General features: G+C 39.4%; 1 protein-coding gene across 2 annotated transcripts in view; it reads left to right on the top strand.

The window, feature by feature from the left end:
- The window catches only part of LOC133452684 (glypican-5-like), a 110,314-nt gene that overhangs the window by 18,259 nt on the left and 77,878 nt on the right, over window positions 1-14,177 (top strand). For both annotated transcript variants that reach the window (XM_061732224.1, XM_061732223.1), the window contains exon 3: window positions 12,649-13,352. In XM_061732224.1, the coding sequence (XP_061588208.1) occupies window positions 12,649-13,352 (704 nt within the window). The remainder of the gene's footprint in view (window positions 1-12,648; window positions 13,353-14,177) is intronic.

The raw sequence follows: 14,177 nt of genomic DNA, 5'->3' as shown, positions 1-14,177 counted from the left end.
TCCTAACAGCCATGTCCTGTTTGTATGATCCAGAGTGGATTATATCCACTGTGTCGATGGCCAAAATAAGCAACTGATTACCTGTGCTCTTAAATCAATCACAATGCAGTCCATGGGAAATTGTTAAATCCCTTTTTTTCATGAATGTGTTGCCTTTCATCTATGTTGTTATACATTCATCTTGATTACTCAGTATTCCCCTTTTATAGAAGGTTGTGTTGTTCCATAGTTTATAAGCCTTAACAAAGACATTTTTTTGTCACATATTTAACCAGTCCATTAGTGATCTCCCTCCCCCACATTCCCTTGAGTCATAAGAAGCTAATAAATGAAAACAGTGGCCACACCTGCTGAGAAAAAATGGAAAATTCTTCATTAGGATCCCTTTCATCTGTGTTTTCTTCCACACCTTTTTAGTTAAGGTCTGTTTCACATTAATCCTGTGTATTAGTGTAATATTTCCTTGCATTTGTTTTTGTTTTTTTTACAATAATCTATAGTCCTGTCTTTTTCTTTGACTACCTCTAACAGAGTCAACATCAGTTTTCCACTATGTGATGGGCTATAAATTATTATTTTTTTAACCTTTTTTGTTTAACATTATCCATAGATGGTCGAAAAGGTTTTGAATAAGGTGTTTTAAGATGGTCAAATTCACGTCTGAGTTAGCCAGTCTTAACTAAGCCATTCATTCTGCATTTGTTTTTTATTGGAATTTCGGCTCTGATTGTATGTGGGAAATACTTTTCCTGAGATCGTCTATGTTTCACAAGATACACAGCAGTTCCAAAAGTAAGAACATATTCAGTTACTTTCATTTAAATATCACATTATACTAATTATGTTAGTTTAAAGTTTTTTAAGTAGTTTGGTGCTAAATCTGCAAAGTTCAGGAGCTTTCATTGCATGTCTAAAACTATATGAGGTTGTGATGTCGTAGGCTACTTAGGGTCCTCTACAATTTCCATCTCTTCCCTCACATTTTGCACAAATGCTGGCCTTATATAAACTGATATTTTTATTTTGGGTACTTGTTCCCTTTTTACATTAGATTTTGTCAAACCTCAGTAATGTTCTTCTTTAACATTTCCTGGCCTTAAAAACACAAGAACTACATTTTTATTTTAACGTTTTTTTAAAATCAATCGGCAAGCATATGAACGTTTGCCCACTAAAGATTGCCCACTTAAGGACCATCCATCCATCCATCCATCCATCCATCCATTGTCCGCTGCTTATCCGTTCCCGGGTCGCGGGGGCAGCAGTCTCAACAGAGATGCCCAGACTTCCTTCACCACAGACACTTCCTCCAGCTCTTCCTCCAGCTCTTCCGAGGGGAGTCCGAGGCGTTCCCAGGCCAGCTGAGAGACATAGTCTCTCCAGCGTTTCCTGGGTCTTCCCCGGGGTCTCCTCCCGGAGGGACATGCCTGGAACACCTCCCTAGGGAGGCTGCTGTGTTGAATGTGTTTGAGCCAGTGTCCTTGTCACTATTAACTGAAGTGGTCCAGGGGTTGAGACCAACCACCTGTCCTCTGGACTATTCCATCTTGACTGCTTAAACATGTTTTTAGCACAGTATGGCCTTGTCTCATCTCTTTCATTAACAGCTGTCTTAGTTCAGGATCTGCACCAACTGTTTTTAAGCATGCTGTGGTCAGACCTCTGCTCAAGAGTGCTTAACTTGATACTACAATTTTGTCAAATTTTAGACCAGTGGCCCATCTAACTTTTCTATCGAAGGTTTTAGGGAAAGTTGTTCTTAATCCGTTGCTCCCTTTTTTGGAAAAGAATCATGTTTTTGAGAAATTCCAATCTGGATTTAGATCATCACACTGAATCTACTCTGTTGTAGGACCAGAATGACACACTCCTGTCCCTGGATGTTAAAAAACCTGTGCCTCTAGTGATGCTGAACCTCACTGCAGCATTTGATACAATGGACCACTCAGTCCCCTGAAACGCTTGAATCAATTTGTTGGACTACAGGGACCAGTGCTGCAGCCATTTCTGTCCTATTTAACAAACATGATTTCTCTGTCATTATCAATGACCTATCCTCTTCCTCAGCCCCTCTGACCTCTGGTGTGCCACAGGGATCCATTTTGGGCCCTGTTCTATTTTCTTTATACATGCTGCCATTAGGGTCAGTTATTTCCCAACAAAATGTATTCTTTCATCCAGATGATCTACAAACCTATCTGCCTACAATCCCCAGCTCATCAAACTCATTCAACTCAATCCATAGTTTTCTCTATTTGAACAAGAACAAAACTGAATGTATAAAGTTTCCCCCCTCCAAGCAGCCTAGCAGGTTCTACAGTATCAACAGTATCTCCAGGTCTTGATGTAGGTGTGAACCTTGACAGCAGGTTAACATTTGATAAACAAATTGACTCAGTTTGTATCTATTTTACACATTTTTTACTAATTTTTGCCATTGCATTGATGTTGGCTATCATTGATAACCTGTAGGAAACATTTAGAAGTTTTACTGATATACTGCGCACGGTCATGCTCAGTTTGGTGTACATTATATATTCCAATAATAATTTTTAATCGCTTAATGAGTTGAGTTGAGTTATACTTTGATGTCCACTAGGGAAATTTGTTTTAGGCATCAAATACATGCATAGCGTATAAAAACACATACAATCAACACATACAGACAGCAACAGATATCAGACTCAATCTTAATCTTGAGTTGTGGGTGGAAAACAATGGTCAGTCCCACTTTGAAGTGGACATTGATTGGCTGTCCCTGTTTGTGGGCGTGGCTAGCTACGTTGCTAAGCTCCCATTGTAGCTGGACGGGTGTGGGACATGGATCTATTATAAAACTGGATGGGAAATTGAAAATGGCCGCCCATTCATTTCAATGCATTTTGCTCAGCCAGCGCATACGCCGAAAAAATCTCTGACTTCCGGGTTTACTTCTGCGTTATGCGGCCCATAGAGCATGCACAGTTGAGTCACCTCCCATGATGCTCTGGGGCCTCCCATCATGCCCCGGGGCAATGACGCGAATATTAATATAATATGTATTAATATAATATATAAATTAATGTATATTATTGCATGTATAGTATTACATATATTATTAATGTATTAATATAATATAATTACATAATATATATTAATATAAACATCCGTGGAATGCACGGACACGGCTGTGACGTCAGCCGTGACCTCACGCCCAGAAAGAGACTTTTCTTTGACTTTTCTGGCCGTTATAAAACATTTTTGACGGATATAAAGTCCATGACTTAAAAATATAGAATACAAAGATTAGTAATTAACTATGATTACAGCTGGAGGTGTCCTGTGAACAGTTTTAGAGGCTTCTCTTTTACTATTGCGGTCTATGAGAAAAAAGCTTTCTGGGTCCCATGGGATTTTTGGTTGCAGTACCGCGGCTGGCCACTGGGAAAAATCGGCGTGGCTTCTGAGCGCCAGACCCGGGGGCTGGTGTGGGGGAGTAGGGGAGAAGAGAAGAGAAAATGGAGGAGCATGTGAAAGTTGTCATCCAGTGAATGGGGGATTTACATTTCTAAAACGCCCCGACGGCACCATTGATAAAGGTAGAGTGATATGTTTTCTGTGTGTTACGGACTTTGCTTTTCACTGAAGCAGCTCAAGTTTAGCCACATAAACGCAAAGCCACAGCTAAAGTTAGCAGCAACGATGTTGCCACAGCAACACTTCCCCAAACTAAACTGGAGGAGAGCACCGCGCGCATGCGCACGTCTGCGACCGAGAGGCTGGCGAATGTTCTTGCGAAGTGGATGTAAATAGCTAGGACTGCATCTGTTCAATGCAGAAAAAAAAATTACTTTATAAAGCCAATTTTTTATTGTTATATACCAATCTTTCGATCTGCCGCAATAATGTAATGAATGTAAAGGAAAACACTTCAAGTTGAGGGCTTTTCTAAGCAATTTTTAGGTGAGATTAAAAAAGCGATTAATTAGATTAATTAATTACAGATCTTAATTAATGAATCACTCAATTTTTTTAATTGCTTGACAGCACTAAATAATAATAATAATAATAATAATAGTAATAATAATAAAAATAATAAAACAAACAAAAAACAAAATAGGGACTCACTGCTGACCTGTGACGCCCTTAATGTTTAGCACCAGAGGTGCTGTCCATCACCTTGTGGCCAGACTTCCCCTTTACACATGCCCTTTATGGTATTAGCCAATAGCACAGCCTCCTCCCCCCACACCTCTCTCAGCCCTTCAGTGATTGCACCGGTGCTCTTGTTCCTCTTTCATTTTCATTATCTCATCTGCTCACTTCTCTGCCTTCAGTTGAATTTCCCTACTTTTGCCAAAGCAGAAAGCAATAACCTCCACTTCTCCAATTCCACTCTGCTCCAATGTCTTACCCTTTTACAAAGATGGCATGGCCTGATTGCTGCTGGTATCTATAAAATAGTTTTTTTGCTGTAATTTACTGTTGTGCCTGAGCCGCTTGCTTAATTACTGTAATGCTGACAGAGAAACCGGTCTCCTCAACCCTCTCCTTACCTTAAACCTCCTCTTGTCCTTCATCCCAATCTTTTTATTCCACTTACCGAATGAGCCTCTCGATTGTACAAGACATGCATATGTACGTCTTTGGTATAGTGTTAATTTAAATGTATCCACATATATTTATGATTATGTGTATGGATTGTATAAAAAGGTTAATCTAAGGTGGTTTTAAGTTCATTGTTTTTGGCAGGAATAGAGCTTCCCATTTCTTGATTTCTTGTACAGGTCAAATTGTGTTAACAGGCTGTCTGTGTGTGTTATCTGACAGATGAGTCACGCTCCCACTTTAGACATTGAGTCATACGAGTGTGATGAATCAACAGATTGATTCAAGGTCTTAATAGTTTATTACCATTAAGTTAGGAGGTTGTATAACTTTGCAGCACTATCTGGTAACTTAAGATGACCAGTGCTGCGTAAGAGAAGATGGCCCTATATATACAATCTTTCTGCAAATTAAAACAAGGATATGTAATCTGCACACGTGTCACTATGTCACATATCTGTGTGGTGACCTGCATGAAACCCAAGCCTCTAGTGGGATTAAAATGCTCTGCCTGAGATGATGGCTGGTCAGGTTCACTCAAGACTGATTTCCAAGATAGGAATGGCCTACTGCTCTTTGGTATGAGAACAGTGTCTCCTACCTCATTATCACAATATTTCTGCATCTCAAAGCACATGCAAGTAATCACACCCAGAGTTACAGGACCACATACTGTATACATACTTGAAACTAGACGTGCTTACAGTGTGCATGAAACTTTTATGCGTTCTCTCATTCATTACGAGTTGTAGTCTCACTTATACAGAAAAGTTAAATTGAATTCCATGGAATGTTCCAGAGTTGTGCATCGTCTTGCTGAGGGGCATTGGTGCTGGAACAGCTGATGCTGAGTGAGAAACTAAGTACACACTGGTCTGGTCACCACTCCGTCACAGGTTGAGGGCTGTGAAACACATTTTGACCCAGACTCATGTTTTCACATAAGAATGTATTTATGGATCGATTCATTAATTATTTTATTGTGTGTGTCTGCAATCTCATTTGTACACCTGGAAAGCATGAGGTATCATGCAAAAAATGTAAAATACTGCTACTCTTACTACTTCTACTACTACTATTAATACTGATAATAATATTAATAATTAATAATAATAATAATAATAATAATAATAATAATAATAATAATAATAATAATAATAATAATAATAATAATAATAATAATAATAATAATAATAATAATAATAGATTAGGATACAAAGAAATAGTGGCTTTAAAAATAAACCAGAAATAACATACAGCTGTTAAAGCAACAACTGGCCCTCCTATATTCCTTCTACTTGTCACACAATACCATATAATTAACCAAGTGCAGCTGGTGGTAATGGGATTGATGCTACTGCTGGCTGGGCATCCAGAGGGGTCACTGGATCCTCCACTGAAACTCCCTCATTTATCGAATCTAGAACAAAGGTCACATGATAGATTTGTTACATTGACTGTAGCACAAAAAGATGTAGAAACAATTTAAGAAAGCTGAACCAACAACCTAGGCAGAAAGACAGCTCGACCACCTCCCTTACTGGAAAAAACACTGCTGCCAGAAACCAGTGCAAATTAACGTAGGTGCTAACTTGGTTAAACCAAGAGATTGATGGTTTCATTGATGGTTTCATTGATGGTTTCATCACAGACTTGCCATAAAGAAGTTGGTATATACTTACAAAGGATCAGTTCACATTTAAACTTAACACAACGACTTGGCACCAGCAAATACTGCCAGCTGCATGCTAACTTAAAATACAAGTTTAAATTCAAGTTAGAATATTTTGCTTTAATATGCCTTACAAAAACTAGATAACTAAAGAATCAAGGCTTTTTTATAGTACAGATTTAACATCCAGATGACTTACCATCCTCCGTCAGGGACCATGTCAAAGCAATGCTGCTTCCCATTGTTTACTGATCTATAGACATAAATAGCATCCACCTGTTTAAAACTCTTTCAGTTAGAATCATTCTGTCTACCACCTTCAGTTGCTGCTAACTTTTTTTTTCAAGATTTTCTTTCAACACTTAGATGAGCAATTTCTATATATGCCTTTTTGTTTCTCATTGCTCCAGTCCAGCTCTAGCATTTTTAAGTTATCAGTGACCAAACTCAGGAACATCTGCTCCTCTTTGTGGTGTTCAAGTTGCCATGCCTGTTACCAGTGTCTCACTAGTCTTAAAGTGTCTGATAATAGTGATTCACTAATCTTAAAAAAGTCTTTAAAAAATCCTAACAGCACAGTCACCAGTGTATTTTAATGTAAAACGACACGTACAGTGACTATCTGTCAATCACTAGTTTGCAGTGGTGCTGAATTACTACGTAGCCCAAGATTCGGCTTACCTTTTTTAATTGCAGTGGGAATCTGGATGAGGGTTATACATAGTCTGATATCTGATACCAGGTATCAGGAAAAAGAAAGATAAACCAAAACCAGAAAAAGGCAACAGAAAATCCAAAAAACCCATACAAAAAAAACAGTGTACAGTTCATACACTGTAAAAAACAATGGATGAAGAATTAGGTCACGTGACCCATTGGTGTCTCAAGAGCAGTTTTGAAGGCTATTTTTCTTCGCACTGAGTTGCTCGGGAAGCTGATGAGAATAAGAATAAGCCCAAAGTTGGAAGAAGAGATCTTGTATCTCAATGGGACATTTCCTGGATAAATAAAGGCTAAATAAAAAACTGTCACATTTAACTGTCACATTTAGCCAATGCTGGGCTCGCTGGTTGCTTCACTAAGCGTGGTAGCATGGTGATTACAGATGCAGAAGTGATACCGGTTAGCCATTAGCTGAGCTGACTATCAATCAGTCATATTAAATATACATTCGTTGCTGTAAACTCTCCTGGGGTGGTAAAAAAACAATAAATAAATCACCCCCCTTATAGTTGTCATGGACCTGAAATCAAATGATTGAGACCAAAACGGTTTGTTGAACCAGACTGGAAAATATTTTTATTTCTGCACTAAAGTTGGACATTTTAACATGGGAGTCAATAGAGATTGAAGCGTTTCCAGCCAGCCTCCAGTGGCCAGTCGAGGAACTCCAACAAATCTTCCTTCTGCCAGAGACCCAGAAGTTAGATGGTTGCCACTTGGTACGATTGTGGTGATGTGAGCCAGTAGGGTGCAGTGGAAAAGGCCTATTACTAGAGGATTTGTCCTGGCCATCTGATTCCAAATGTGTTGCTAATCTGTCAGATAGTTTGGCCTTAAATACCTGTTAATCTGCATTAAAAAGCAAAGGCAATACAAACATGTTTTTTTTTTGGTGTTGAGAAATCAGACATTGCTGTGTTGCAAAGGCCATGGACTGTATAATTGTGAATGAGACCATGGAGTTTCCCCTATGCTCATTTTTACTTATTGACTGTGGCAGCTTCACCATGGTAACACTTAAGCCTTAATCATGTTTGTTAAACACAGGGTTGCCATGCAGAATGTAAAGTGGAATTGGCTTCTTATGATTTTAACCCAGTGATCTCAGAGTGCAAATTTGGCATGGCTTTGGTGGAAAAAAATATGGTCTCATATCTCTTTCCAGAGTCATAAATACAATATTCAGTTCAAGCTACTTCAGAGGAAAGGCCTTTTCAGCACTTCCACTGCTGCATTTTATTTTATTTTATTTTATTTTTCTAAACAGACAGCAAGTCCCACATGGTTTTAGACAAAGTAGGCCAAATCAAGCTAACTCTCCCTGTAGAATTAGCTTGACAATTACAGTATGTGTTTTTTGAGTTTCAGCGCTTTAGAAATTCCATGCAAATTAAAGATAATTGTCTTATGAAATGCAGCCACAGTCCTGCCAACTTCCTGTTCCCAAGACGAAAAGAGACGGGAAACAATGACATGATAATGGTTGCCACCCACAAGTGTGTGTCTGAAGTGAATGTGGTCAATTCCAGATTTAGCAGCTTTGGTAACAGTGGTCAGACAGAACAATTAAACCCAAGTGACTTTCAGGCAATGGCAATTTTAGAAGCTGTTTCTATGTTCTTCTCCTGTATACATTTTTTTCTTTCCTTTTCAATCGCTGTCCTTATACCTGAAAGTGCAGAAAACCCTCAACAATCACACTTGATTATGACATAATTAGGAGTAAGATATTTAAGTTTGTGTGAAATAATGATAAAAAAAAGTGGTATTCTGATCCCTTAAAGTTACTGCCCTGAGTGCAGATGTTATGTCTGGAATATGAAGCTTTTATTTACCTAGGCTGAGGACACTTCTACTTATGTTTTAAAAGCAGATTGTGCTCGCTAACTCTTGCAAAGTTTTTCAGTTACTTTGTCATTAACAATCCCACAGTGCAAGGAGTGTTTAAACTAATATTGCATGTACAAAATCTTCCTTCTGCTCCTATCAAAACAAGTGTATATTCTTTATATGAAAAGAACATTGTTTTCGAAACAGCTCTTTTGTCCTCACACATATGCGATGTTCCCTCTAGCAATCAAAATGAAGTATTTGCCTAAGACACTCAAACGTGCTTGGCAGACTACATTGGCCAACACGGCTCCATGCTTTGGACAGTACTCTGATTTGGACAGTTTCATAAAAGAATGAGCTCTCCTTCATGATTTCTCTGGCACCCTCGCACAATCAGTGGGTTTCCAGATCCACATTCCTGAGGGTACTTCCAATTCATTTAATAAAAAAAAAAAAAGAAAGCTTATTCCCAGGCCACATATTTCTGAAAGAGAAATCAATTAAAACCTTAAATCAGCTTTGTCTCATTGCATTTTCAGTTGGTGCTATAGAACATTTGTAGCCCTCAGTTTGATCCCTGAGTCTGTTGAAACACTTTCATATAAACTTGTGCCTTTTAATGTTTGGCCACATGGGTTTCTTGCCTGGCTGTCAATGATAATAGATCATTGATAATGATTTAATCGTTACACCATGGCTAAGTATGGCTTATTTGCCTGCATTGTAGATTTTCCATGAGGAATTGCGTATCCTCTGTAATTTAAGTGCATCATGGGTCAACCAGGGAGTGATTGTACCACCAGTGCCCTCTACTGCATCACAAGACAAATTACAGAGTGAAAGTTTATTAATTAAAGTCTGATTTGGATGAAATATGTATGTTTCGATGTTAGAATTTAAAACCCCTCCTCTTCCTCTTCCCTGTTGTGTTTAAAAAAGGAATAAACAGTGAAAGCCTTAATGCTCTGTGAATCTGCACGGACATTCTGAGAGAGTGAGTTAAGACATGTTTCTGGGTTTGAGGCCTACTGTGCGGGCTGTACCAAATTTATTGACCGACAGGGAACAATAGGTTGTTATTATAACTCCTGTTTCCAGCAGGAAAGTGTGAGGTATATCACAGTGTCCTCCACCTCCCAGCACAGCTTGACAAAGCTTGACAACAAATTGAGGTTACAGCTGCGGTGACATTGACAAAACTGACAAGTGTGAACTCGGGTGTCTTCAGCCAAGACACGCACAGGTGATATTACTCTGTACCTCCTCCCTCTCCTGCGGGGAACAGAAGTTATATAGGGAACCTAAAATATCTTGTTTGTTTCTTTTGTATATTTGGTGAAGGACAACCATGGAGAGACAGGGAAGTTATCTGGGCCCAGGGGACAAAATGAATCCAGATGTCTGCATGTTCACAAGGTGGAGTCAGATTGTACAGTAGTTGTTTTTCCTTGTTTAAAAGTTCAGTCAAGTCTTTTTATCTAATTTTTCCTGGCAGTGTTCCTACATTTTTTTTTCTTGTGTTTCATTCTTTTGGAAAAATAAAACTTCTTGACGATTCAGAGATCAAATTATATGAAATACATGGTATTCAAAGAATAACACTTCAGCTCTTCAGTGGAAATGTAGACCAGACGCCACATAGCAGAGAGGAAAATTAAACCATAGTATTTTTGAGGATGATAATTTTATAATAACATTATGTAATGCTTTGTAACTGAAGCCCGTGGTTACATCCTATGGTGTAAATGTCGTGTGGATATTGAGCCTTGCAGGCTCGACTGGCAGTCATGCGAGCGAGCAGACACCAGACTGGTACCAACTCTGCAGGATTGGAGGCTTAAGAGACTGAGAGGTGGAATAGAAATACATCTTTTTAGCTTCTCTGCTTATGCTTTTTTTGCCTTCTTGTCTTTGTGTCTCCTATTTTGCTACGATTCTTGACTGAAGTATGAACATACCCTCAGGTTTTCTTGACAGTTATTAGTCAAACTGTAACTTAGAACTGGCAATGACTTGTGACCTATATGATGATCGTTAACAGTCCATTGCTTCCGATGTCTCTGTGTTTTGTATCTGTTCCAAGCTCTTTCACTTTGTTAAAGCTATTGAACAGGTTATAAATTTAAATGTTTTTGGGAACAGGTCTTGATCCTTTTTTCCTGGGGGGGTTGGAAATGTAATGTGCTTTTACAAGAAAGAGGGGAGTCCCCTTGTGTCACAGACAGTGCTCATATTAGTGCAGCTGTTCATGAGGACATGGCTGTTGTTATCCTTCTGTCTGTGAACTGGGAGGGGCTGGACACACAGTCACACACAAGTAACCACATACACACGTATTGTACGGACAAATGCTCATTTAGTAACTCGGTACTAAAGTAGATTCACTATGGGACAGACCCTCTGAGTTAATAATTATTCAAAAAGTAATCCACTTTTAAAAGTCCAGAGCACATGATCAGCACTTTTTTAAGCCTTAATAGCACATGTAGCATTAACCGGCACTGTTAAGTTTATGCCTATGCTATGTGTTTGTGTGTCTATTTGTGTGTGTGTATCAGCATATAGTGGAGGTATTGTGCATGCCCTGGCACTCTCTTTCTTGGTCTCAGTTTCTGTACAGTTGCTACTTCTCCTTCATGTCCTGTCATGCTTTTAAGCTTACATCAGACCCCAGAGAGGAGCGTTGCATCCGGAACAAGAACACACTAACTCATGTACTTACATATAAAAACCAGAAAATGTATGAACAGAGGCTGGGCAGTTGTTTAGGACTGAGAAGATGAGTGAGAATGTTGGGATTATGTTTTGATTCTTTGAAGTTTTGCATAATTTGATGTATGCCAAATTTTGACATTTAATTGAAAAATGTATTCTTAAAGGAGCCGTCTGTAAGAAATGGCCAAAACTGGTACTGCAGTCACTTTCAAAATATTGTTGAGCGGCGTGTACCCTCCCCCTCCTCCCCCCGACCAGAGGTTGCCAGGTAGGCTGCAAAATGCAGCAGGAACGTAGGCTGCCATGGCTGCGATAATTAGGGCCGAGCTGGCAACCCGGATGCCGAAACAATACTGACTTGGTGATTGGGAGATAGGTGGAGGGTGGAGCTTCAGGCCAAAACAAAAAATGACAACATAAACATCAGTTGAGGGCTGCAACTCCTCTTTTTAAACTGGAATATCCTGGCTTGAGTGCTGTTGTCAGTGACGTAAGTATTTGAAATGAACATGATTTTTAAATGTCTGTTGACATATCGAGGTCATTTTATGATTCGTTTTATTATTGCTCTTACATACAGCTCCTTTAAACTCACACTATGCAACCATACCACTCCAGACCAACAGGGGGAAGCATATCATGAGAAGGTTCACGTTTCAGCACCTGACCTGACGTAGTAATCCAAATATTTAAACTGGGCAGTTTTCCTACATGTAAATCGTACGCACCTCAACCTCACATGCTTTATTGGCATTTGCAAGCTCTCTTGCCACACTGATGAGTTGAGCAATGAAAAGGGTGGATATATGGTTTTACACCAATTTTTTTCCTTAAACATATTGTAGGACTCTTCAGTTAACAAATGAATGATTTTAACTAGTGATTTTTCCATTTAAAATGCTACTGCAGTGACTCCATATACATTCATATCTGTTCACCAAGTGGTGAACATCCAGCAAGGTTAGTTGGACAGGAGTCACAGTTTGGATATGTGTTTGCATTTGAAATGTCTTACCCATCTCAAAGCAATTTCCTCACATTCATGACTTAATGATGTTTGTTATGATTTTAATTCTTTTCTATCTCTTATTCCCATTTCTTGTTTTCTCTCTTTGCAGACATGTTTCAGTACCTGCTTTCCTTCTCTCAAGGCCACCTGAGTTCTCTGCTCGAGGGAACCTACTCATCCCTCTCCCGCCATGCCCTGCCCCATGTGAATCAACTCTTCTCCTCTCTTTCCCTCTACCTGCGTGGTGCCAACGTCTCTGTTGAGGCAACAGTCCACCAGTTTTTTAACAACATCTTCCCACTTGTCTATACAAGGCTTATCAATCCAGGAACTGATGGAAGTGCGACAGCAGACAGCAACATAGGTGACTGTTTGCGTATGACCAGGCAGGATGTCAACCCTTTTGGGCATCATCCAGCTGTCATGGCCCAGGAGCTGGCTGGAGCTTTGGGGGTCGGCCGACAACTGGGTCTGGCCTTGGAGGAAGGTCTGGAGGTGATGAATGCCACGGAACATCCCGGCCTCAGCAAGGAGTGTGTGAAGAGCCTTGTGAAGATGGTGTTCTGCTCCCACTGTAGAGGCTTGACGTTGATCAAGCCTTGTGGGGGCTACTGTCTGAATGTCATGCGAGGCTGCTTGGCCAGTGTGTCAGAGCTGGATCAGCCTTGGAGGCGATATACCAACTTGTTGGAACAACTAACTCTTGCCGTCGCTGGGCACCACAGCCTGGAGTTGTCTTTGCTGGGGGTCAGGGTGCACGTAGAGGAAGCATTGTTCTATGCACAGGTCCATGGATCACTCATTACTGCCATGGTGAGTACACACTATTGAAACACCAGTTAGAAACCTTAATGACACATGCAAAAGACTTGAAATGTTTTTGTTTAACGTCTTTGTTCTATCCATATATTTTGACTAAGTTGAATTTAATGATTGGAAAGTTTTTTCTGGTAGCTTGCGGGCTATGAGCTATTTTTTCCACCATGTAAAAGAACAAAAATGAGAGACTGCATTAATTTTTTGTCCAATGCTCAAACAATTTTGAGAAAAAAAAATGTTTATTCCAAAAGGAGCTCAGCCTTCTCCAAAAGCTGGGTAACCGTTCCAAAATTCACCATTGTTGTTTAAACAATGTCTTCAGAGCAATAGTATTTGCCGTTGACTTCATTAAAACAGAAACAAGAGGTGGATAAAACATTTGTGTTGTCTTGCATGCTATGAGCTACCACATCCCATCCATTATACATATTTGATTTTACAAGTACATACTTCAAGTAAATGATTTATCTTGGCCATGCTTCTTATGCATATGTTACCCAATACGTGCAATATACACTTCAGAGGTTTATTTCCAGGTTGGTAATTTGCTTTACTGTACCATTTTATGTGTATTTCATTTAAGTAAATTGAAATCTTAAACCTCACATTTTTAAAAACATGCTCTTTTTTCAGATAGAAAAATAAAACAGTGGAGGCATGCATGAGGTTTAAGGTAACATGAGTCATACATCAAGGAGCAGATTGTTATTTGTAGAGATTTATGTTCTTCCTCATGAGGCACGTAACTCAAGTCTCTCTAGCATGCACCTTTCTCTCCACTATATTTCATGCACTGTCATCAGAAACAGTCTTCTTTTA

This window comes from Cololabis saira, chromosome 10 (assembly GCF_033807715.1).
Source record: "Cololabis saira isolate AMF1-May2022 chromosome 10, fColSai1.1, whole genome shotgun sequence".
Classification (NCBI taxonomy): Eukaryota; Metazoa; Chordata; class Actinopteri; order Beloniformes; family Belonidae; genus Cololabis; species Cololabis saira.
Note: the sequence above shows the minus strand (reverse complement) of the source record. Positions and strands in the feature narration are given on the sequence as shown.